Genomic DNA, 23,699 nt, shown 5'->3' with positions numbered 1-23,699 from the left:
ACACACAACTAAATATATGTGAAAAAAAAAACAGAACAAAACAAAACAAGAAACGAGAATGAATACTTTTCGTGCATATTTAGTGCATATTATTATAACATATGTTAGCTGAATACACAACACAATTATGTAATTGGATGTCACTCAATAAAAACAAAATGCAAATAAACCGGTGACAATTTGTAGACCACATTAAAATTTTGTTAATTTGAAATGCGATCCAATTACCACAAAGCCCAATCAAAACTTAACTAAAAAAACAAAAAACGTTAATAAAAGAAATAAAAGCAAAAACCGAATAAAATGTGTGGCACATCTGAACAATTTGAATTGATGCATAAATGTTTTTAAGTTTATATACATATTATACATAAGCATAACTATGTAATTATTAGTGTAATTCAAAAAAACAAAAAGAAAAAAGCAAAAAAAAAATAAAAAATAAATTAAAAACAACTACAAACCTAAAACGAAGCGTAAAAACATTTTCCTGGCAAAACGAAAATATAAACTGAGAACAACTAGACAAAAACCACGAGAAATTTCTACTATTTTCTACAAAAATAAAAAGAAAACAAAATAAAATAAAAACAAACCACAACAGTAACGAGAAATATTTATTAATATTAAAACAGCAGAGAAATACAAAGAAAATCAATTTGTATAATTTTAATTTAGTTTCGTTACGCTAACAGCTAACCGATTAATTTATTGTTTAATTGCGCTTCTCTTAAACTGTAACTTTAACTGCTTCCTCTTCCATGGCTAAGAATCAAAATCAACGCAAATTAACGCATGCAACAATTGTGCATTTATTTAGCTTTACGTTCAAATTGCGCTCTGTCTCTCTTTGACCAACTCGTTTTTATAACTTGTACAAGTAACACAAAACCAACAGCAAAAACCGCGGCAAATATTTAAAAACTCAACACGCAATAGTAAAAGTTTAATATTGTTAAGTTTACAGACCCTCGAAATAAATCAAACACACACACACACACAAGATACTGTTAAAAACCTATACCCAATACCCACACACACACACACGCAGACACACAAACACATTCGCAACCAGTTTACTTGCAATATTTGTTTAAATGTTAATCAAAAACCAGAAAACTTTCATTTTTAACGCTCATATGCCATATTTTCATTATGAAAAGAAAGTTATAATAATAATTATAATAATAATAGCATAAAATTAAGCCAACTAAATCAATTGTGTGTGTAATTATAAAGTATAATGCAAATATAATTAATTAATATGTAACTAAAATATATAACAAAAAAATACATGCATAATACAAGCAGACACAGCATAGAAATGTTTAAACAAAAACAACAAAAAAATTCGAACTCTTGTCATAAGCAATATCAATGTACACACACACACACACACACACATACACCAACACCTACACTCACACACACACACATACACACACACACATGCACTTACTCACACACTTAACAAATAACAAGGAAAAACAAAAACAAACAACTGAATGCATTCTGAATACGAATACCAACTTTTTCTACACTGTAAAAATCGCAACTGCAACTTTTTGATATATATGTATGTACTCGTAGATGTACTAAATTTGTTTAACTCCCTATCTCAATCGAGTACATTTCGTTTTCAAAAAGTTTACATGATGTGTTTTTTTTTTTTATTGCTATTATGTAAGCGTTTAGTTTGTTAGTTTTTTAAATGCGCTGAATGTACTGAGAAATTGGTTTTGATTTGCTAAATAAAAACGGTATAAAACTAATTTAAACAAATCGATTAATGTGATTATTTCTGGGCAAAGCAATAGAAAAACAATCCTTTGTTAAACGTTGTTAAACGGGTGAAGCTATAATCCATCGAGTCTGGAACATTTTCATAAATTACGCAATATCAAATCTAATATACAGAAAAAAATGCTCTTTTTTATTACTTTGATTAAGTACAGGTTCCAATGCATAATAATGGTAAAAAGACTTTACAGTTTCGTATACAAAAATTTTAATATTGCACACCTTACAAACTAGCCTTCATCAGCGGCTTCAGATAGGTTTCAAATGACTTCTGCACTGGTCGCTGGTTCATCGTGCTGCGCTTGGCCGCATCGAATAGTCGTGGATAGACATTGCCATCGTAGCTGCCCAGCACTGAGTTGAGAACACGATCGTGGAAATCGAAGCCATCACAGATGGCGACAGCATTTGGACGGAATTTCTCCAGGGACAGCTCCAAGCGTTGCTGCAGAGATCTGAGATCAGCATCGGTCAGATTGATGAACTAAAAATGCAAAAAAAAAACATGACATTTTAAATGAAATTTCATTGGGGATGATTTGTAAGCCTTACTCTCAAGATGTCACTCAAATTATTGAGCACCGTCTGCACCAAGAACAGTTCCACCACATTTTCCAAGGCGCTGTTCAAAGCCGCCGAACGCTGTTGTGCTTTGGGCCCAGTGATTTGCTCCACGAACGTTTGGCACACAAATTGGCGACCATGCAGCTAGAAAATGTGATTCATATGAATTAAACTTATTTAATGCACTCATTTGCCTGTCGTCGACTAACTCTCTTTCTGGTCAAAGCTTTGAAACTGATCTTGAGTAATTTTTTATATCTTAATTGAGGTAAATGTGAATTATTGTTGTAAATTATTTATTAAACTATATTCTACTTTTAGATCCTAAGCTTAAGTTTGACAAGCAATATTCCTTCTGCCATCAATTGAGCAAACTAATTTGGTGTCCTGGATTTCATCCACTTACATGAGTTCTGTTCCTGAATATGGATCTTGTAAATGGTATCCCAATTACAATTGAAAATTAAATAGAATATTTAACTGCCGTTTTGGGTTTCAGCTGGAATACTAATAAAAGCTTATCTACTTATCGTAGTTGACTTTTTAAAATAAATCTTTCTTATATTTCTGTTATTCTTAATCAGCCAAGTTAGTTTTGCAGTTCCGATTAGGACTAAATGAAATATATATAAATATATATAATATGAGCTGTCCTAGCCATACCCGATTTCGAATAATATGCTCCATTTGTAATGATCCCACAATGAGTAGTAATTTTGTTCTATTAAAACTTCAGTCTTGGTACTCGTTAGTAAATCAACGTTTAGATAAAAACAAATAAGAGTGCTGTAGTCGAGTGAGCTCGACTACGATTTACCATGAACACAGTTGTTAAATATATTCTAAAACTATTGGCAAGTTTTGCGCCCAAATGTGAGCAGGTCTGCAAAGTGCACTCATTTCTTGTAGCAAGCTCAGGCACTGAAGAGTAAAAAAGAACGAGCAGCGCATGTTTTTATTCACAAGCCCGAACTGATCCTACCTGACTGGCAACAAACATATGTATGTATAATCGAGAAACGTATCGATCGATGTATCGATAATCGAGAAACGGAGGCAGTTATCGATAAAAAATAAAGCAAACTTGATCTGCGCGTGGTGTACGAGAATCTATATTCAAAATTTGAAGTCTCTAGTTCTTATAGTCTCTGAGATCTGCGTGTTCATTCAGACGGACGGACGGACTTGGCTATATCGACTTGGCTGTTGACCCTGATCAAGAATATATATACTTTATGGGCTCGGTGATGCTTCATTTCGCCTGTTACATACATTTGCACAAAACCATTATACCCTTTCTGCTCATTTCTAATGGGTTCAGGGTATAAATAGAAGGCAGTAAGTGCAACTGGAACTTACCTCGGCGGCCCGCGTTAGCTCAATGCCCGTGTTGTTGGCTGCCACAGCTTGGGACTGGCCAGCAGCAATGCGCTGCGACAAATTCTCAAAGGCAATGCGGGTCTTGCTGCATTCAAAAGTCAAAAGTAATCAAATGTTAATCAGTTTCTCACTGGACAATCTGGGTAATCCACTTACTGGGCAGCCGTGTACTGCAACGCCCTGACAATGCACTGCCAGGAGTTGTCCCACTTGGGGAACTCCTTGAGGCGCATCGAAGTCTCAAAATAGGCATACGAAGAGGAGGGCGTTTCAGCCTGCTTGTAGCTGGCCCAGGCTTTGACCAGGGCGCGTCCAATCTGGAGCAGGAGAACCGTATTCTCACCCTCGTAGGTGTAGGCGGCGACTGCATTGCCGTAGATGTTGCTCAGATTGGCGGCAATGTGATAGCCATGTCCGCCGGTGGAGAGACGCAGTCGTTCAATGCCCGCACAGCCATCAGTGGTGCAGAGGACCTTCAAGGCACAAGACAGGATATGCATGTCGGGCAACCGATCAAATTTACCATTATTGGCATCCAGAACGGTCTGATTGTACAGCTCCCACATGTGCTCGGCTGCCAAATGATAGGCCATTCCAGTGGCGATCTCCGGGAACAGCTTCAAGCGCTGCGTCACATGATCAATGATCTGCGGCTCCGGCTCACTGTGTGCAGTCAATAAGAGACAGAGCGAGAGAGTGAGAGATAGAATTAGATATGATGATCCAAGTGTGTGTATATTTAAGGATACTCACTTGGGTTCAATGGGACTCTGGCGACGCACTGCGGAGTAGCGTGTGGCAATTGTGGCTGCCTGCAGCAGCAGCGTCGAATTCAAATTGACAATCAGGCAACGTGTGTAGACCATGGTCAGATAGTTGACCCTCGAGGCTGGACTGGCGGTGAATGTGCCATCACGATCCACTTTGGCATACTTCATCAGCATGTTGGTGCGTGGAATGCGAACGTTCTTCAGGCCAAGAAAGCCCAGATTGACAGCGGCCATGCCCAGTTTCTTGCCAACCTCGCCAACATCTACGCCCGGCAGCGGCATATGCGTGTCCGCATCACGCAGCGGCACAATAAACATTTGGATGCCCTTGTGCTTGCCGGAGATGTAGAGCTGGGCGACGACCATTGCATGGTTGGCCGTGTGACCCACTGTAAAGTGGAAAGTGGTGTGACATTAATATGGATTATCTATAAATATATATATATATATATATATACGCATTTGTTGTTGAGCCACTTACTGCCGCCGGGCCACCATTTGTAGGCTTCCAGGTTGGGCGTGTTGAGGACAAATTCACCAGCTCTAATGTCGTAGTCGGCGCGCGTTTCGATGCCTCGCACATTGGTGCCGTGGGCCAGTTCGGTCTGTGCATAGGTGCCAATTATGTTGCAGTTCTCGGCCAGCTTGCCCCACTTCTCCACCTGCTCGGGAGTGCCCTGACCCTTGACCACGTCCACAAACATGGAAATGTGCGTGGCAAGCGGATGGTTCTCGGGAAACAGGCCATGAGCATGCACTGAGAGCAGGCCGCCACTGTGGATGAGAGCAGAATATAACAATAACTCTAATATGAATAGGGTATTTAAAAGTCTCGAGCAACTTACGGCCAAATGTCCTTGCCACCAGGGTTCATTTTCTGTTGCAGCGCCTTCAGCTTGGGTGTCGCCTCAGCAACCTTTTTCACAGCGGAATTGTAGAGATCCTCGTGGGACATGTACTCATGGTTAATGCCATAGCCATCATCCAGATCGGCGAACAGAGCGCGCTCTAATCAAAAGTCAAATAGACGCACATAAATTAATATCTGTTACAAATTTAATATTGTTTTTAATAATGGAAGAGAAAATAATAATAATGCAAAGTTTGATTTAGTTTGGCCTTTTACACTTTGGATTGTGTTGAATGAGTAAGCACAATTCACGCTGATAATAAAAAACAACCTGCACTGGACTATTTTTACTTTTATAAACCAAAGACATTTATAAGGTGTTATTATAGCAATCAACAGACAGATTATTTGATATCTAATGGACTTTGCCGGCATTTCAACCATGATAATCGAAACTGTTAACAAACTTAACAAGCTCTTTAACCAGCAAAGGGAGCCGGTCACGTATTAAGCTTTTCGTAGCTCAACAACTGAGAGCAAGAAAAACTGAGAGAGAGAGAGAGAGCGCAATTTACTTACCTATTTCGCGTTTGGTTTTCAATTTTTGCTCGCCGCCCTGCCACCAAGCAGCAAACTCCTCCACATCAAAAGTGGAAGCTAAGCGCTCTTTCTGCAGATCATGATTTATAGTTTTAGGTATAAAACTCTTAGTCATCGACATTTCAATTACTTCGATAATTGCAAAACACAGGTGAAAGCCGATCGACGTTGTCACTCAGAGTCACGCAAGCCAACTGAGCATATTTCGAACAGAGCGTCCACGAAGTAAAGAGCTTTCGGTGCAAAGTGCAAAACATCTGAATTGCTCTCTCGCCTCACTCCAAACAAGCTGATAAAGTTTCACTCTCTTTGTCCATGCTGAGCGAACGTCAAAGAGAACGCAATCGAAGAGCTTTAAATAAAGACCATAAATATTAACAGCTGGTTTGGTTTACTCTCGCTTTTATTAATCGCTTATCTTACGAGATTGATTAAGATAATTGAAGTAACATTAAGATCACCATCACTCTTAAAATGTATAATAAACGGGGAATATATTTATGAAATTGCCAGTACTTTACTTTACATATGAAAACCCAGTATATATATATATATATAATATACTTTAGTATAAAAAAATTAACAGATTAGACTTTGATGGCTATCAACGATATTTACGGTTCAGGGTACGTTTCAGAGGTTGGATTTCATAAATGGTCCCAGGTACTCGTGGAAACTCTTTGGAACCGATTTCTGGTTCATGGGCGCCTTTAGGGCTGCATCGAAAATGCGCTCGGGGGCATTGCCATCAAAGGACCCCAAAGTGGAATTCAATTGCCCGTCGATGAAATCAAAGCCATCAACGATGGCCACCGCATCTGGTCGGAGCTTGGTCAGCGCAGTCTCCAAACGTGTCTGCAGCTTGCTCAGATCACCGTCCGTCAAACTGACAACCTGAGGAATGTTTTAAAATGTAATACAAATACATAAGCAGAATATAAACTCAGAAAAATTGTCGCTCTGAAATTTAGAAATTCGCCATGGAAATTAGAAAGTGTTTCTTCTTTTTAGAACTAATTTCTAAAAATCGTAAGAAATTAATCTAACAAAAAGGGACATTTAAGAAGAATTCTCTTAAATACCACAAACAAAATACACAAAATTAAATAAATATACTTTCTGAATAATAAGGTGAGTGAATTTCTAAAATGAAGGGCGACGTTTTTCATAGTGTTGCATTGAATTCCATGCCAGACTCACCCGGAGAATGTCGCTCATGTTGTTCAATGTCATATTGACCAGATACAGTTCCAGCAGCTGCTCCAAGACACGATTCAGCGACGGCGAGCGTGTCTTGGACTTTGGTCCGGTTATCTCAGTGATGAAGCAGTGGAATATAAAGGCACGTCCATGAAGCTATAAGAGGAACAAATATTTAGAACAATTGAGCATGTTAAGAATTGGGTATTGGTTAGTACCTCAGCGGCCTGGGTAAGTTCAATTCCAGTGTGGCTTGCGGCAACCTCCTCGGATTCGCCCTTGTCCAGACGCTTGGAGAGGCTCTGGAATGCCAGGCGCGTCTTGCTGTGAAATAGAATTGATATCCATTACATGTTATCCTTTAGGATAGAGGCAACCTATTCGGCAACTCACTTGGCAGCGGCAAACTGCATGGCCTTCGTCATATTCTCCCAACTGCCTGTCCATGCTCCAAATTCGGGATTTCGTTGCACCTCAGCCAAATATCTGGCGGTGGGCGGTAGAGGATCTCCTTTTTGAGCAGCGCGCCAAGATTTGATCAGGAAACGACCAATCTGCAACAGGAGCACCGTATTCTCACCCTCATAGGTACAGGAGGCTGACATATGGGCATAAATATTGCCCAGATTGGATGAGGTGAGATAACCATGACCGCCACATGCCAGACGCAGCCGCTCGGTTCCCCTGGTGGCATCAGTCGAAGAAATGACCTTCAAGGCACACGAGAGCGCGTGCAGCTCGGGCAGACGCTCATATCTGCCTTGGTCTATGTCCTTGGAGGTGACATTGAACAGATCCCAGAGGTAGTCGAAGCACAGACGATGGGCCATGCTGGTGGCTATCTCGGGAAACACTTTCAGCTGCTGAGTCACATGATCTATGATCTGTACCTCCGGTAATCTGCGCAAAAGATTAGATATAAAATGAACAACATTTGAATTATGGAATGCATTACGTGGGATCGATGGGACTCTGGCGACGCACAGCGGAATAACGAGTGGCAATGGTGGCAGTTGCGGCCAGAGCCACATAAATAATCCGGACAATGAGGCAGCGCGTGGAGACCATGGCAAAGTAGGTCAGAACATCCACCGGACTCTTCACGTAGGTCCCGTCACGATGCACCTGCACGTGACGCATCAGCAGGCGATTGCGTGGAATGCGGACATCCTTCATGCCCAGGAAGCCATTGTTAACGCCAAGGAAGCCCATCTTCTTGCCAATCTCGCCAATGTGCACCCCCGGCCTCGGTTCGTGTGTTCCCTCCTCGCGCACCTGCACGTAGAACAAGTGCGGTCCCTTCAACTGGTTATCGATGTACAGCTGCGCCATGACCAGGCTATAGTTGGCGCTGTGACCCACTGCAATAATCATATCAATATGTTTTACAAATCATTTCTAAATATTATGAAAATAAATTTATAAATCGACAATCAATAAAAAAAACCGCGATCCTTTTCGATTCCTTACAAATAATTTCTGTTCTTAAGAAAAACATTTCTAAAAAGTAGAAATGCAAACGTGAATTTTAGAAAATACAGAAACAAGTAAGGAAATATGCTGGCTCAGCTTATATATTGAATGAATAAAATGATTGATAAAATGCAAAATGCTAATATAATAATTGATCAAAGTACACAGATAGAAAACAGGAAACATCCTGGAAATTAGATATATTTTGTGGAAGTTGTAGAAAAAAGATAGAAATTCACTTTCTATGGTGACCAGCCAGTGCCAGGTGCCTAAATGGAGATTCACTACAAATTTTGGGCCGATTTTTCTCTGAGTGTATACTACTTACAGCCGCCGGGCCACCACTTGTAGGCTGAAATGGTTGGTGTATTCAGCACAAACTCATCCGTGTCACGATCGAAATCGGCACGGGTCTCCAGGCCGCGCAGATAGGTGCCATGTCCCAGTTCGGTTTGCGCATAGGCGGCACACACTTCGAATTGTTCCAGTCGCTTTCCAAACTCCTCGTACTGCTCGGCTGTGCACTGGGCCTTGAGAGCTTTCACCACCACCAAATACATCACGCCAAAGGGATTGCCAGCCAAATGCAGACCCGCTAGCTCCGGCTCTTCGTAGAGAGTGCTGGCGTCAACAGAGATTACTATGTAAGAGAGAATTACTCTTCTCTTTAATATTTACTTTTACTCACGGCCAGTATTCGCTGCCGCCGGGATTACGTTCAGCTTGAAGCTGGCGCAGCTTTTTCGCCACATTGATGCTGTTCTTCACGGCGAATTCGCAAATATCCTCATGCGATAAATAATGGAAATTGGCGCGTTCATCCAAATTGATGTCCTTGTACATATACTCTTCTATAAAACACAGAGAAAGAAAAGGGAAAAGTGCCGAGTCAGCATTAGTCGCAATTTGTCATATATTTTCTTTCGATTATAATTGTTAATCAGTGCAATTAGAAATTAAAGATAGCTAAATATTTGTTTGCATTTTTGCACAAAAATATCTGATACAATCCTGGTGATTATTTGTAAGCTGTTTTATACATAATTGCTATCAGCTGTGAATAATAATTACATTTTTTACAATGACATTTTTCCCTGCATGGTTCAAAGCAAGTTTAGTGTACGAAGATAAAAAGCAAAAATTACTCTTATTTTAATCAACTTACTGACGCTTCTCTTAAACTTCAGTTGCTCTGGGCCACCCGCCCACCAGGCAGCAAATTCTTCGCTATTAAAACTGGCCCCATCGCGTTCCTTTTGCAGATCAGCATTTACTGTGCTGGGAATTATGCTCTTCGACAACATTTTCAACAGATACTTTTTCTGCAACCACTCAGCGCTAGCTGCTGCTCACGACTGAGGTCTCGTTGAAAATCGCTGATATAACAATATTATATAGTAAGCTGGGACTCATTGTCAATATAATCCGTGCTTTGCCCGAGAACAGTGTCACAGAATTGTGTTTTGTGCATTAAAGCTTTTTATAAAGACAGATGTAGCAAAAGCCCAGTGCTTTTAAAAGTGTCAAAGAGTGCATTTTAACGTTGTGTTGAAGTGTGTATTGAATAATTCATTTCAATTTTGCAACAACCTTTTCGATGCATTTTGAACAATTTTTTATGCATCAGTATTTAGTATTCTAACTTGGGGCTTATATTTATTGAGAGCTTTGTATTTAATACAGAATATATGTCCGCTTCATGCGACTTCAACTACGCGATTCAAGCGACCAAAAGCGACTGACTCTTACTTCATGAAAGTAGCTTAAACATACCATCGAAGAAGGTCTTGATCATAAGGAACTTACAATTACCGTTGCTCGCAGGCAACAACAAAACGGGAATGCAAGACAAGCTGCGGTGTACATAGGCAAATACAGTTATTTGCAACACTCCTTCTCAGCGCAGTTTGTCCACTTATCATTTTATTCAGGCTGAAAAAATTTAAATGACCAAGCCGCTTGTGCCACTTCAGTATTTCTATTAAATTAGCTTGCGCGCTGAAAACCTTTTGCTCATCTGTGTAGAACAAATATAAGTTTTGCTGCTCCTTAGCAACTGAGATCACATCGCACTTCAAATTTAACACTGAATCCCTTTTGGACTACTTTCGATACTGACACAATGTTACATTGAAGCTCTTTCACATATAATGTATCGGTCAAATCAATAGTGTTATTTTTCCACTTAAGGCGTGCACGGCCATATGCCTGTATATAATTATTTCCAGCTAAAATAATTTTCTCTTTGTGCTCTCTTAATTCTATAAAGCACGATCAAATGCGCTGTGGCCCCACTGTCTAGACACCACGTGTTCTTTGCAAAACCACCAATACTTGGGTTTCTTGCCGCTGCAAACACTTAGTACGATTTCTTACTATCCTTATTTTTCTTGCCTTGCTCTTTTTCGGAGCAGTCTTTTGCGCGACAATTCGCAGCAATGTGCCCACGACGACCACATGTCCAGCAGCCGGCCTGTGGTGCCTTTTTCTGCTGCGCACTTCTACGATTCACTTTACCGTTACTTTCGTCTGTATTCCTGTTTGCTCGATTGTCTATATGCGTCGAGAACATTTTTGTCTCTCCGTTTGACTCTGTCTTTCCGTCTGCTCAACGCCGTTCACTCTCTTCGAGTAACTTGATTTTTATCACACTTAGCGACGGCAACGTGTCACAAGTTTCCATGGCGATCACGAAATTACCGTATCCATCCGACAAACTCGACAACAACAATATAGACAAACACTCTTCGACCATTATATGGTCGATCTCGCTTAGTCTTTCCACTAAGTCTGCAAACTTATGTATGTGCTCTGCCATACTACCCGACTTTACCAATCTTAGCTGCAACAACTGCTTTAGCAAAGTTACACGACGCGGAGGTCCCATATGCATATGCATTTCTTTCAGGGTCTTTCAGGCACTTGCTGATTTTGGCAATTCTTCACATTATTTATTTGGGATGCCTTTATGCAAAGCATTATGCTTGCCAAAGCCGTTTCGTCTCTTGCATCAAATATTGCCTTTTGCTCAGCAGTGCCACTGCTCAGCACACATACTGCCATAGCTCTAAATACACGAGTACGCTTTTCATTTGAACAACCCAGGCACTATAATTCTGGTCCTCCAACTTCTCGATCGAACTCATCGAGGTATTCATTTTCTTTAACCACACACTTGTCACACTTGTCCAAGAAAGTCCAGAATGCTCTCATTCACCTTCTACAAGAAATCCTCAGAACAATTCACTGTGTTTTCTACGAGCTGAATTTTCCGTGTTCTGGGCCCATAACCTATTATAACTTGGGACTTATATTTATTCAGAGCTTTTTATTTAATAGAGAATATATGTCCACTTCATGCGACTTCTACTACGCGATTCAAGCGACCAAAAGCGACTGACTCTTACTTCATGAAAGTAGCTTAAACATACCATCGAAGAAGGTCTTGATCATAAGGAACTTACAATTACCGTTGCTCGCAGGCAACAACAGATTAAGACTACAAAACGGGAATGCAAGACAAGCTGCGGTGTACATAGGCAAATACAGTTATTTCCAACATTTAGGATACATCAATATAGGATTTTTTCATCGACTCGGCTGTTGACCCTGATCAAGAATATATATATTTTATGGTCTCGGTGATGCTTCATCTCGCCTGTTACATACATTTGCACAAAACAAAAAAAAAATCAAATGTTAATCAATCTCTCTCTAGATAATGTAGGCAATCTAATGGAATTTGCCGGCATTTCAGCCATGATAATCGAAACTGTTAACAAATTTAACAAGCTCTTTAACGAGCAAAGGGAGCCGGTCACGTATTAAGCTTTTCGTAGCTCAACAACTGAGAGCAAGAAAAACTGAGAGAGAGAGAGAGAGAGAGAGCGCAATTTATTTACCTATTTCGCGCTTAGTTTTCAATTTTGCTCGCCGCCCTGCCACCAAGCAGCGAACTCCTCCACATCGAAAGTGGACGCTAAGCGACCTTTCTGCAGATCATGAGAAAGCATGCGAAGAGTTTTAAATAAAGACCATAAATATTAAGAGCTGATTTGTTTTACTCTCGCTTTTATTAATCGCTTAACTTACGAGATTAATTTAGATAACAATTGAAGTAACATTAAGATCAACATCACTCTTAAGATTTATAATAAACGGGGAATATATTTATAAAATTGCCAGTACTTTACTTTACATATGAAAACCCAGTATATATATATATAATATACTCTAGTATAAAAAAATTAACAGATTAGACTTTGATGACCATCAACGATATTTACGGTTCAGGGTACGTTTCAGAGGTTGGATTTCATAAATGGTCCCAGGTACTCGTGGAAACTCTTTGGAACCGATTTCTGGTTCATGGGCGCCTTTAGAGCAGCATCGAAAATGCGTTCGAGGGCATTGCCATCAAAGGACCCCAAAGTGGAATTCAATTGCCCGTCGATGAAATCAAAGCCATCAACGATCGCCACCGCATCTGGTCGGAGCTTGGTCAGCGCAGTCTCCAAACGTGTCTGCAGCTTGCTCAGATCACCGTCCGTCAAACTGACAACCTGAGGAATGTTTTAAAATGTAATACAAATACATAAGCAGAATATAAACTCAGAAAAATTATCGCTCTGAAATGTAGAAATTCGCCATGGAAATTAGAAAGTGTTTCTTCTAATTTCTAAAAATCGTAAGAAATTAATCTAATAAAAAGGGTAATTTAAGAAGAATTCTTCTAAGTACCACAAACAAAAGACACAAAATTCAATTTTGGAAATATACTTTCTGAATAATAAGGTGAGTGAATTTCTAAAATGAAGGGCGACGTTTTTCAGAGTGTTGCATTGAATTCCATGGCAGACTCACCCGAAGAATGTCGCTCATGTTGTTCAATGTCACATTGACCAGATACAGTTCCAGCAGCTGCTCCAAGACACGATTCAGCGACGGCGAGCGTGTCTTGGACTTTGGTCCGGTTATCTCAGTGATGAAGCAGTGGAATATAAAGGCACGTCCATGAAGCTATAAGAGCAACAAATATTCAGCAAAATTGAGCATGTTAAGAATTGGGTATTGGTTGGTACCTCAGCGGCTTGGGTAAGTTCAATTCCAGTGTGGCTTGCGGCAACCTCCTCGGATTCGCCCTTGTCCAGACGCTTGGAAAGGCTCTGGAATGCCAGGCGCGTCTTGCTGTGAAATAGAATTGATATCCATTACATGTTATCCTTTAGGATAGAGGCAACCTATTCGGCAACTCACTTGGCAGCGGCAAACTGCATGGCCTTCGTCATATTCTCCCAACTGCCTGTCCATGCTCCAAATTCGGGATTTCGTTGCACCTCAGCCAAATATCTGGCGGTGGGCGGTAGAGGATCTCCTTTTTGAGCAGCGCGCCAAGATTTGATCAGGAAACGACCAATCTGCAACAGGAGCACCGTATTCTCACCCTCATAAGTACTGGAGGCTGAGATATTGGCATAAATATTGCCCAGATTGGATGAGGTGAGATAACCATGACCGCCACATGCCAGACGCAGCCGCTCGGTTCCCCTGGTGGCATCAGTCGAAGAAAGGACCTTTAAGGCACACGAGAGCGCGTGCAGCTCGGGCAGACGCTCATATCTGCCTTGGTCTATGTCCTTGGAGGTGACATTGAACAGATCCCAGAGGTAGTCGAAGCACAGACGATGGGCCATGCTGGTGGCTATCTCGGGAAACACTTTCAGCTGCTGAGTCACATGATCTATGATCTGTACCTCCGGTAATCTGCGCAAAAGATTAGATATAAAATGAACAACATATGAATTATGGAATGCATTACTTGGGATCGATGGGACTCTGACGCCGCACAGCGGAATAACGAGTGGCAATGGTTGCAGTTACGGCCAGAGCCACATATGCAATCCGGGCAATGAGACAGCGCGAGGAGACCATGGCAAAGTAGGTCAGAACATCCACCGGGCTCTTCACGTAAGTCCCGTCACGATGCACCTGCACGTGGCGCATCAGCAGGCGATTGCGTGGAATGCGGACATCCTTCATGCCCAGGAAGCCATTGTTAACGCCAAGGAAGTCCATCTTCTTGCCAATCTCGCCAATGTGCACCCCCGGCCTCGGTTCGTGTGTTTCCTCCTCGCGCACCTGCACGTAGAACAAGTGCGGTCCCTTCAACTGGTTATCGATGTACAGCTGCGCCATGACTAGGCTATAGTTGGCGCTGTGACCCACTGCAATAATCAAATCAATATGTTTTACAAATCATTTCAAAATATTATGAAAATAAATTTCTAAAATGTACAAATCTACAGTCAATGAAAAAAACCGCGATCCTTTTCGATTCCTTACAAATATTTTCCGTTCTTAAGAAAAACATTTCTAAAAAGGAGAAATGCAAACGTTAATTTTAGAAAATATACTTTCGAAAATACAGAAACAAGTAAGGAAATATACTGGCTCAGCTTATATATTGAATGAATAAAATGATTGATAAAATGCAAAATGCTAATATAATAATTGATCAAAGTACATAGATAGAAAACCGGAAACATCCTGGAAATTATACATATTTTGTGGAAGTTGTAGAAAAATTTGGAAATTCACTTTCTATGGTGACCAGCCAGTGCCAAGTCCCTAAATGGTGATTGACTACAATTTTTGGGCCGATTTTTCTCTGAGTGTATACTGTGAATGATATAATATTTAACTGCTACTTACAGCCGCCGGGCCACCACTTGTAGGCTGAAATGGTTGGTGTATTCAGCACAAACTCATCCGTGTCACGATCGAAATCGGCACGGGTCTCCAGGCCGCGCAGATAGGTGCCATGTCCCAGTTCGGTTTGCGCATAGGCGGCACACACTTCGAATTGTTCCAGTCGCTTTCCAAACTCCTCGTACTGCTCGGCTGTGCACTGGGCCTTGAGAGCTTTCACCACCATTAAACACATCACGCCAAAGGGATTGCCAGCCAAATGCAGACCCGCTAGCTCCGGCTCTTCGTAGAGAGTGCTGGCGTCAACAGAGATTACTATGTAAGAGAGAATTACTCTTCTCTTCAATATTTACTTTTACTCACGGCCAGTATTCGCTGCCGCCGGGATTACGTTCAGCTTGAAGCTGACGCAGCTTTTTCGCCACATTGATGCTGCTCTTCATGGCGAATTCGCAAATATCCTCATGCGATAAATAATGGAAATTGGCGCGTTCATCCAAATTGATGTCCTTGTACATATACTCTTCTATAAAACACAGAGAAATAAAATGGTATGTCACATATTTTCTTTCGATTATAAATATTTGTTTGCATTTTTGCCCAAATATCTGATATAATCCTGGTGATTATTTTTAAGCTGTTTTATACTTAATTGTTATCAGCTGTGAATAATAATAGAAACAAGATTAAATTTTTTTCAATGTTTTTACCTGCACGGTTCAAAACAAGTTCAGTGTACGAAGATAAAAAGCGAAAATTACTCTTATTTTAATTAACTTACTGACGCTTCTCTTAAACTTCAGTTGCTCTGGGCCACCCGCCCACCAGGCAGCAAACTCTTCGCTATTAAAACTGGCCCCATCGCGTTCCTTTTGCAGATCAGCATTTACTGTGCTGGGAATTATGCTCTTCGACAACATTTTCAACAGATACTTTTTCTGCAACCACTCAGCGCTAGCTGCTGCTCACGACTGAGGTCTCGTTGAAAATCGCTGATATTTAACAACATTGTATAGCATGTTGGGACTCATTGTCAATATATTCCGTGCTTTGCCCGAGAAGAGTGTCGCAGAATTGTGTTTTGTGCTTTAAAGCTTTTAATATAAACACAAACATAAGCATACAAGTGCTTGCATACTTGTATAAAGACATATGTATAGGAATCGGAAAAAGCTCAATTGAGGTAGGTTGTGGGCAAAAGCTTACAGTGCTTTTAATAGTGTCGAAGAGTGCATTTTAATGTTGTGTTGAAGTGTGTATTGAATAATTCATTTAAATATTGCAACAACCTTTTCGATGCATTTTGAACAATTTTTTATTCATCAATATTTAGGATACATCAATATAGGATTTTTTTCATTTGCCTTAGGGATGCAAAAAATAAAGTTAAAATTCATTTACATTAAAAAATGTTGGAGATAACTGTATTTGCCTATGTACACCGCAGCTTGTCTTGCATTCCCGTTTTGTAGTCTTAATCTGTTGTTGCCTGCGAGCAACGGTAATTGTAAGTTCCTTATGATCAAGACCTTCTTCGATGGTATGTTTAAGCTACTTTCATGCAGTAAGAGTCAGTCGCTTTTGGTCGCTTGAATCGCGTAGTAGAAGTCGCATGAAGCGGACATATACTCGTATTCTGTATTAAATACAAAGCTCTCAATAAATATAAACCCCAAGTTATAATAAAAGTTATCGATAAAACTAAAGCAAACTTGATCTGCGCCTGGTATACGAGAACCTATATTTCAAATTTGAAGTCTCTAGTTCTGAGTCTCTCAGATCTGCGTGTTCATTCAGACGGACGGATGGACATGGCTATATCGACACGACTGTATATACTTTATGGGCTCGGTGATGCTTCATCTCGCCTGTTACATACATTTGCACAAAACCATTATACCCTTTCTACAGAAGGCAGTAATTGCAACTGGAACTTACCTCGGCGTCCCGCGTTAGCTCAATGCCCGTGTTGTTGGCTGCCACAGCTTGGGACTGGCCAGCAGCAATGAGCTGCGACAAATTCTCAAAGGCAATGCGGGTCTTGCTGCATTCAAAAGTCAAAAGTAATCAAATGTTAATCAGTTTCTCACTGGACAATCTGGGCAATCCACTTACTGGGCAGCCGTGTACTGCAACGCCCTGACAATGCACTGCCAGGAGTTGTCCCACTTGGGGAACTCCTTGAGGCGCATCGAAGTCTCAAAATAGGCATACGAAGAGGAGAGCGTTTCAGCTTGCTTGTAGCTGGCCCAGGCTTTGACCAGGGCGCGTCCAATCTGGAGCAGAAGAACCGAATTCTCACTCTCGTAGGTGTAGGCGGCTACTGCATTGCCATAGATGTTGCTCAGATTGGCGACAATGTGATTGCCATGGCCGCCAGTGGAGAGACGCAGTTGTTCAATGCCATCAGCCATCAGTGGTGCAGAGGACCTTCAGAGAGAGAGAGAGAGAGAATTAGAGATGATGATCCAAGTGTGTGTATATTTAAGGATACTCACTTGGGTTCAATGGGACTCTGGCGACGCACGGCGGAGTAGCGTGTGGCAATTGTGGCTGCCTGCAGCAGCAACGCCGAATTCAAATTGACAATCAGGCAACGTGTGTAGACCATGGTCAGATAGTTGACCCTCGAGGCTGGACTGGCGGTGAATATGCCATCACGATCCACTTTGGCATACTTTATCAGCTTGTTGGTGCGTGGAATGCGAACGTTCTTCAGGCCAAGAAAGCCCTGATTGACAACGGCCATGGCCAGTTTCTTGCCAACCTCGCCAACATCTACGCCCGGCAGTGGCATATGCGTGTCCGCATCACGCAGCGGCACAATAAACAAGCAACTTACGGCCAAATGTCCTTGCCAGGGTTCATTTTGTGTTGCAGCGCCTTCAGCTTTGGTGTCGCCTCAGCAATCTTTTTCACAGCGGAATTGTAGAGATCCTCGTGGGACATGTACTCATGGTTAATGGCATAGCCATCATCCAGATCGGCGAACAGAGCGCGCTCTAATCAAAAATCAAATAAACACAAAGGTTAAGTTAATATCTGTTACAAATTAAAATTTGACTCTTTTTGCTTTTATAAACCAAAAACATCTATAAGGTGTTATTATAGCATATATAGTAATATATTGAGAGCTGGTCGGAGGCAGTGGGACTCCGACAAGCCAGATGTCTCCTAGGTGGTTATAATCTTGTACGATTTAAACAAATTATAACCATGGGAAAGAACAACCTTAGGATACTTACCGGTCTATTGACAGGACACAGTAGACTAAGGAGTCACATAGCAAAACTGGGTATATATAGTAGCGACCTGTGCAGGTTTTGTGAAAGAGAGGAGGAATCCTCGATGCACATCCTGGCAGAGTGTGTCGCCTTAGCTAGAAGAAGAAGCAGCCTCCTAGGGGCGCACGTTTTGAAGTGCAAAGACATAGAAGACCTCAACCCAACAAAGATCCTCGCATTCGTGCGGGAGTTGGGGCTGATGGAAGAGCTATAAGCTCAGAAGGGGGCACAATAGATCAAATAGGTCACGGTGCAGCTTTCCCCCTAATAATAATAATAATAATAATATAGCAATCAACAGACAGATTATTTGATATCTAATGGACTTTGCCGGCATTTAAGCCATGATAATCAAAACTGTTAATAAACTTAATAAGCTCTTTAACGAGCAAAGGGAGCCGGTCACGTATTAAGCTTTTCGTAGCTCAACAACTGAGAGCAAGAAAAACTGAGAGAGAGAGAGAGAGAGCGCACTTTACTTACCTATTTCGCGTTTGGTTTTCAATTTTTGCTCGCCGCCATTTTAATTACTTTGATAATTGCAAAACACAGAGTCACGCAAACCAACTGAGCATATTTCGAACAGAGCGTCCACGAAGTAAAGAGCTTTCGGTGCAAAGAGCAAAACATCTGAATTGCTCTTTCGCCTCACTCCAAACAAGCTGATAAAGTTTCACTCTCTTTGTCCATGCTGAGCGAACGTCAAAGAGAAAGCAATCGAAGAGTTTTAAATAAAGACCATAAATATTAACAGCTGGTTTGGTTTACTCTCGCTTTTATTAATCGCTTATCTTACGAGATTAATTTAGATAACAATTTAAGTAACATTAAGATCAACATCACTCTTAAGATTTATTATAAAAGGGGAATATATTTATGAAATTGCCAGTACTTTACATACACATATATATATATATATACAACAATATATATATATATATATACTCTAGTATAAAAAAATTAACAGATTAGACTTTGATGACCATCAACGATATTTACGGTTCAGGGTACGTTTCAGAGGTTGGATTTCATAAATGGTCCCAGGTACTCGTGGAAACTCTTTGGAACCGATTTCTGGTTCATGGGCGCCTTTAGAGCCGCATCGAAAATGCGTTCGAGGGCATTGCCATCAAAGGACCCCAAAGTGGAATTCAATTGCCCGTCGATGAAATCAAAGCCATCAACGATCGCCACCGCATCTGGTCGGAGCTTGGTCAGCGCAGTCTCCAAACGTGTCTGCAGCTTGCTCAGATCACCGTCCGTCAAACTGACAACCTGAGGAATGTTTTAAAATGTAATACAAATACATAAGCAGAATATAAACTCAGAAAAATTATCGCTCTGAAATGTAGAAATTCGCCATGGAAATTAGAAAGTGTTTCTTCTAATTTCTAAAAATCGTAAGAAATTAATCTAATAAAAAGGGTAATTTAAGAAGAATACTCTTAAGTACCACAAACAAAAGATACAAAATTCAATTTTGGAAATATACTTTCTGAATAATAAGGTGAGTGAATTTCTAAAATGAAGGGCGACGTTTTTCAGAGTGTTGCATTGAATTCCATGGCAGACTCACCCGGAGAATGTCGCTCATGTTGTTCAATGTCATATTGACCAGATACAGTTCCAGCAGCTGCTCCAAGACACGATTCAGCGACGGCGAGCGTGTCTTGGACTTTGGTCCGGTTATCTCAGTGATGAAGCAGTGGAATATAAAGGCACGTCCATGAAGCTATAAGAGGAACAAATATTTAGAACAATTGAGCATGTTAAGAATTGGGTATTGGTGAGTACCTCAGCGGCCTGGGTAAGTTCAATTCCAGTGTGGCTTGCGGCAACCTCCTCGGATTCGCCCTTGTCCAGACGCTTGGAAAGGCTCTGGAATGCCAGGCGCGTCTTGCTGTGAAATAGAATTGATATCCATTACATGTTATCCTTCAGGATAGAGGCAAACTATTCGGCAACTCACTTGGCAGCGGCAAACTGCATGGCCTTCGTCATATTCTCCCAGCTGCCTGTCCATGCTCCAAATTCGGGATTTCGTTGCACCTCAGCCAAATATCTGGCGGTGGGTGGCAGAGGATCTCCTTTTTGAGCAGCGCGCCAAGATTTGATCAGGAAACGACCAATCTGCAACAGGAGCACCGTATTCTCACCCTCATAGGTACAGGAGGCTGACATATGGGCATAAATATTGCCCAGATTGGATGAGGTGAGATAACCATGACCACCACATGCCAGACGCAGCCGCTCGGTTCCCCTGGTGGCATCAGTCGAAGAAATGACCTTCAAGGCACACGAGAGCGCGTGCAGCTCGGGCAGACGCTCATATCTGCCTTGGTCTATGTCCTTGGAGGTGACATTGAACAGATCCCAGAGGTAGTCGAAGCACAGACGATGGGCCATGCTGGTGGCTATCTCGGGAAACACTTTCAGCTGCTGAGTCACATGATCTATGATCTGTACCTCCGGTAATCTGCGCAAAAGATTAGATATAAAATGAACAACATATGAATTATGGAATGCATTACTTGGGATCGATGGGACTCTGACGCCGCACAGCGGAATAACGAGTGGCAATGGTTGCAGTTACGGCCAGAGCCACATATGCAATCCGGGCAATGATGCAGCGCGTGGAAACCATGGCAAAGTAGGTCAGAACATCCACCGGGCTCTTCACGTAGGTCCCGTCACGATGCACCTGCACGTGGCGCATCAGCAGGCGATTGCGTGGAATGCGGACATCCTTCATGCCCAGGAAGCCATTGTTAACGCCAAGGAAGCCCATCTTCTTGCCAATCTCGCCAATGTGCACCCCCGGCCTCGGTTCGTGTGTTCCCTCCTCGCGCACCTGCACGTAGAACAAGTGCGGTCCCTTCAACTGGTTATCGATGTACAGCTGCGCCATGACCAGGCTATAGTTGGCGCTGTGACCCACTGCAATAATCATATCAATATGTTTTACAAATCATTTCTAAATATTATGAAAATAAATTTCTAAATCGACAATCAATAAAAAAAACCGCGATCCTTTTCGATTCCTTACAAATAATTTCTGTTCTTAAGAAAAACATTTCTAAAAAGTAGAAATGCAAACGTTAATTTTAGAAAATACAGAAACAAGTAAGGAAGTATACTGGCTCAGCTTATATATTGAATGAATAAAATGATTGATAAAATGCAAAATGCTAATATAAGAATATAATAATTAATCAAAGTACACAGATAGAAAACAGGAAATATCCTGGAAATTAGATATATTTTGTGGAAGTTGTAGAAAATAGATAGAAATTCACTTTCTATGGTGACCAGCCAGTGCCAAGTGCCTAAATGGAGATTGACTACAATTTTTGGGGCGATTTTTCTCTGAGTGTATACTATGAATGCTACTTACAGCCGCCGGGCCACCACTTGTAGGCTGAAATGGTTGGTGTATTCAGCACAAACTCATCCGTGTCACGATCGAAATCGGCACGGGTCTCCAGGCCGCGCAGATAGGTGCCATGTCCCAGTTCGGTTTGCGCATAGGCGGCACACACTTCGAATTGTTCCAGTCGCTTTCCAAACTCCTCGTACTGCTCGGCTGTGCACTGGGCCTTGAGAGCTTTCACCACCATCACATACATCACGCCAAAGGGATTGCCAGCCAAATGCAGGCCCGCTAGGTCCGGCTCTTCGTAGAGAGTGCTGGCGTCAACAGAGATTACTATGTAAGAGAGAATTACTCTTCTCTTCAATATTTACTTTTACTCACGGCCAGTATTCGCTGCCGCCGGGATTACGTTCAGCTTGAAGCTGGCGCAGCTTTTTCGCCACATTGATGCTGTTCTTCACGGCGAATTCGCAAATATCCTCATGCGATAAATAATGGAAATTGGCGCGTTCATCCAAATTGATGTCCTTGTACATATACTCTTCTATAAAACACAGAGAAAGAAAAGGGAAAAGTGCCGAGTCAGCATTAGTCGCAATTTGTCACATATTTTCTCCATATATGAGAATTATAAATGGCGATTATATTTGTTAATCAGTGCAATTATAAAGATAGCTTAATGTTTGCAATCTGTGAATAATAATAGAAACAAGATTACATTTTGTACAATGACATTTTTACCTGCACGGTTCAAAACAAGTTCAGTGTACGAAGATAAAAAGCGAAAATTACTCTTATTTTAATTAACTTACTGACGCTTCTCTTAAACTTCAGTTGCTCTGGGCCACCCGCCCACCAGGCAGCAAACTCTTCGCTATTAAAACTGGCCCCCTCGCGTTCCTTTTGCAGATCAGCATTTACTGTGCTGGGAATTATGCTCTTCGACAACATTTTCAACAAATACTTTTTCTGCAACCACTCAGCGCTAGCTGCTGCTCACGACTGAGGTCTCGTTGAAAATCGCTGATATTTAACAACATTGTATAGTATGTTGGGACTCATTGTCAATATATTCCGTGCTTTGCCCGAGAAGAGTGTCGCAGAATTGTGTTTTGTGCTTTAAAGCTTTTAATATAAACACAAACATAAGCATACAAGTGCTTGCATACTTGTATAAAGACATATGTATAGGAATCGGAAATAGCTCAATTGAGGTAGGTTGTGGGCAAAAGCTTACAGTGCTTTTAATAGTGTCGAAGAGTGCATTTTTATGTTGTGTTGAAGTGTGTATTGAATAATTCATTTAAATTTTGCAACAACCTTTTCGATGCATTTTGAACAATTTTTTATTCATCAATATTTAGGATACATCAATATAAGATTTTTTCATTTGCCCAAGGGATGAAAAAAATAAAGTTAAAATTCATTTACATTAAAAAAGAAAAACTACTTTAAATAAATATGAATAAATTGATTCAAATTATTGATAAATGTGAGTTTTATTTGTAGTTTCAGTCAATATGAAATGCTGCATTAACATTTTTCAGAAGAAAGCCATTTTTGTGGCTTTTGATTCACCCCTAAAGTATGCTTTAAAACTGGATTTTAAGAAATTTTTGTTACTGTAGATTTTAATATTATCCGTAAAAGTATGATATAATACTTTAAATTGTCCGTTCGTTCAAAAAGAAAACCCA

General features: G+C 41.0%; 5 protein-coding genes across 5 annotated transcripts; all 5 read right to left on the bottom strand.

The window, feature by feature from the left end:
- Nucleotides 1-1,905: 1,905 nt before the first annotated feature.
- LOC6559387 (probable peroxisomal acyl-coenzyme A oxidase 1) lies at nt 1,906-6,155 on the bottom strand. Its single transcript, XM_001987244.2, has 8 exons — nt 5,944-6,155; nt 5,360-5,522; nt 4,996-5,288; nt 4,498-4,903; nt 3,901-4,407; nt 3,724-3,829; nt 2,353-2,508; nt 1,906-2,284 (listed from the first exon to the last, which is right to left on the bottom strand). Exons 1-8 carry the CDS (start codon nt 6,083-6,085, stop codon nt 2,024-2,026), a joined length of 2,034 nt encoding a protein of 677 aa, XP_001987280.1. The 5' UTR covers nt 6,086-6,155; the 3' UTR covers nt 1,906-2,023.
- Nucleotides 6,156-6,354: 199 nt separating this feature from the next.
- On the bottom strand, nt 6,355-9,964 carry LOC6559386 (probable peroxisomal acyl-coenzyme A oxidase 1). The gene is made up of 8 exons (XM_001987243.3): nt 9,803-9,964; nt 9,326-9,488; nt 8,966-9,258; nt 8,120-8,525; nt 7,558-8,064; nt 7,383-7,488; nt 7,165-7,320; nt 6,355-6,858 (listed from the first exon to the last, which is right to left on the bottom strand). Exons 1-8 carry the CDS (start codon nt 9,939-9,941, stop codon nt 6,598-6,600), a joined length of 2,031 nt encoding a protein of 676 aa, XP_001987279.1. The 5' UTR covers nt 9,942-9,964; the 3' UTR covers nt 6,355-6,597.
- Nucleotides 9,965-12,798: 2,834 nt separating this feature from the next.
- Nucleotides 12,799-16,295, bottom strand: LOC6559236 (probable peroxisomal acyl-coenzyme A oxidase 1). Its single transcript, XM_001987242.2, has 8 exons — nt 16,127-16,295; nt 15,709-15,871; nt 15,349-15,641; nt 14,456-14,861; nt 13,894-14,400; nt 13,719-13,824; nt 13,501-13,656; nt 12,799-13,199 (listed from the first exon to the last, which is right to left on the bottom strand). The coding sequence occupies exons 1-8, from the start codon at nt 16,263-16,265 to the stop codon at nt 12,939-12,941; spliced, it is 2,031 nt and encodes a 676-aa protein (XP_001987278.1). The 5' UTR covers nt 16,266-16,295; the 3' UTR covers nt 12,799-12,938.
- A 946-nt stretch (nt 16,296-17,241) lies between these two features.
- LOC6559235 (probable peroxisomal acyl-coenzyme A oxidase 1) lies at nt 17,242-18,142 on the bottom strand. The gene is made up of 3 exons (XM_001987241.2): nt 17,844-18,142; nt 17,461-17,775; nt 17,242-17,389 (listed from the first exon to the last, which is right to left on the bottom strand). Exons 1-3 carry the CDS (start codon nt 18,140-18,142, stop codon nt 17,251-17,253), a joined length of 753 nt encoding a protein of 250 aa, XP_001987277.1. The 3' UTR covers nt 17,242-17,250.
- Nucleotides 18,143-19,557: 1,415 nt separating this feature from the next.
- Nucleotides 19,558-22,985, bottom strand: LOC6559975 (probable peroxisomal acyl-coenzyme A oxidase 1). Its single transcript, XM_001987239.2, has 8 exons — nt 22,815-22,985; nt 22,384-22,546; nt 22,024-22,316; nt 21,161-21,566; nt 20,599-21,105; nt 20,424-20,529; nt 20,206-20,361; nt 19,558-19,904 (listed from the first exon to the last, which is right to left on the bottom strand). Exons 1-8 carry the CDS (start codon nt 22,951-22,953, stop codon nt 19,644-19,646), a joined length of 2,031 nt encoding a protein of 676 aa, XP_001987275.1. The 5' UTR covers nt 22,954-22,985; the 3' UTR covers nt 19,558-19,643.
- Between the last annotated feature and the right edge of the window lie 714 nt (nt 22,986-23,699).

This window comes from Drosophila grimshawi, unplaced genomic scaffold (assembly GCF_018153295.1).
Source record: "Drosophila grimshawi isolate 15287-2541.00 unplaced genomic scaffold, ASM1815329v1 contig_1369, whole genome shotgun sequence".
NCBI classification, from domain to species: domain Eukaryota; kingdom Metazoa; phylum Arthropoda; class Insecta; order Diptera; family Drosophilidae; genus Drosophila; species Drosophila grimshawi.
The sequence above is the reverse complement of the archived record's forward strand: the minus strand, read 5'-3'. Positions and strand labels throughout refer to the sequence as shown.

Excerpts from the sequence above, each read along its gene's own strand:
- LOC6559387 (XM_001987244.2), bottom strand. The coding sequence starts at position 6,085 with ATGTCGATGACTAAGAGTTTTATACCTAAAACTATAAATCATGATCTG. Across the intron at positions 4,408-4,497 it reads CAGAGTCCCATTGAACCCAA|TGAGCCGGAGCCGCAGATCA; the intron begins GTGAGTATCCTT and ends GACTGCACACAG. Across the intron at positions 2,509-3,723 it reads AGCTAACGCGGGCCGCCGAG|CTGCATGGTCGCCAATTTGT; the intron begins GTAAGTTCCAGT and ends CACATTTTCTAG.
- LOC6559386 (XM_001987243.3), bottom strand. The coding sequence starts at position 9,941 with ATGTTGTCGAAGAGCATAATTCCCAGCACAGTAAATGCTGATCTGCAA. Across the intron at positions 8,526-8,965 it reads CAAGTGGTGGCCCGGCGGCT|TGGGTCACAGCGCCAACTAT; the intron begins GTAAGTAGTATA and ends TGATTATTGCAG. Across the intron at positions 8,065-8,119 it reads CAGAGTCCCATCGATCCCAC|ATTACCGGAGGTACAGATCA; the intron begins GTAATGCATTCC and ends TCTTTTGCGCAG.
- LOC6559236 (XM_001987242.2), bottom strand. The coding sequence starts at position 16,265 with ATGTTGTCGAAGAGCATAATTCCCAGCACAGTAAATGCTGATCTGCAA. Across the intron at positions 13,825-13,893 it reads ATGCAGTTTGCCGCTGCCAA|CAAGACGCGCCTGGCATTCC; the intron begins GTGAGTTGCCGA and ends TCTATTTCACAG. Across the intron at positions 13,657-13,718 it reads AACTTACCCAAGCCGCTGAG|CTTCATGGACGTGCCTTTAT; the intron begins GTACCAACCAAT and ends TTGCTCTTATAG.
- LOC6559235 (XM_001987241.2), bottom strand. The coding sequence starts at position 18,142 with ATGCCACTGCCGGGCGTAGATGTTGGCGAGGTTGGCAAGAAACTGGCC. Across the intron at positions 17,776-17,843 it reads CAGAGTCCCATTGAACCCAA|GTCCTCTGCACCACTGATGG; the intron begins GTGAGTATCCTT and ends CTCTCTCTGAAG. Across the intron at positions 17,390-17,460 it reads TTGCAGTACACGGCTGCCCA|CAAGACCCGCATTGCCTTTG; the intron begins GTAAGTGGATTG and ends TTTTGAATGCAG.
- LOC6559975 (XM_001987239.2), bottom strand. The coding sequence starts at position 22,953 with ATGTTGTCGAAGAGCATAATTCCCAGCACAGTAAATGCTGATCTGCAA. Across the intron at positions 22,547-22,814 it reads GAAGTTTAAGAGAAGCGTCA|AAGAGTATATGTACAAGGAC; the intron begins GTAAGTTAATTA and ends TGTGTTTTATAG. Across the intron at positions 22,317-22,383 it reads GGCGGCAGCGAATACTGGCC|CACTCTCTACGAAGAGCCGG; the intron begins GTGAGTAAAAGT and ends TGTTGACGCCAG.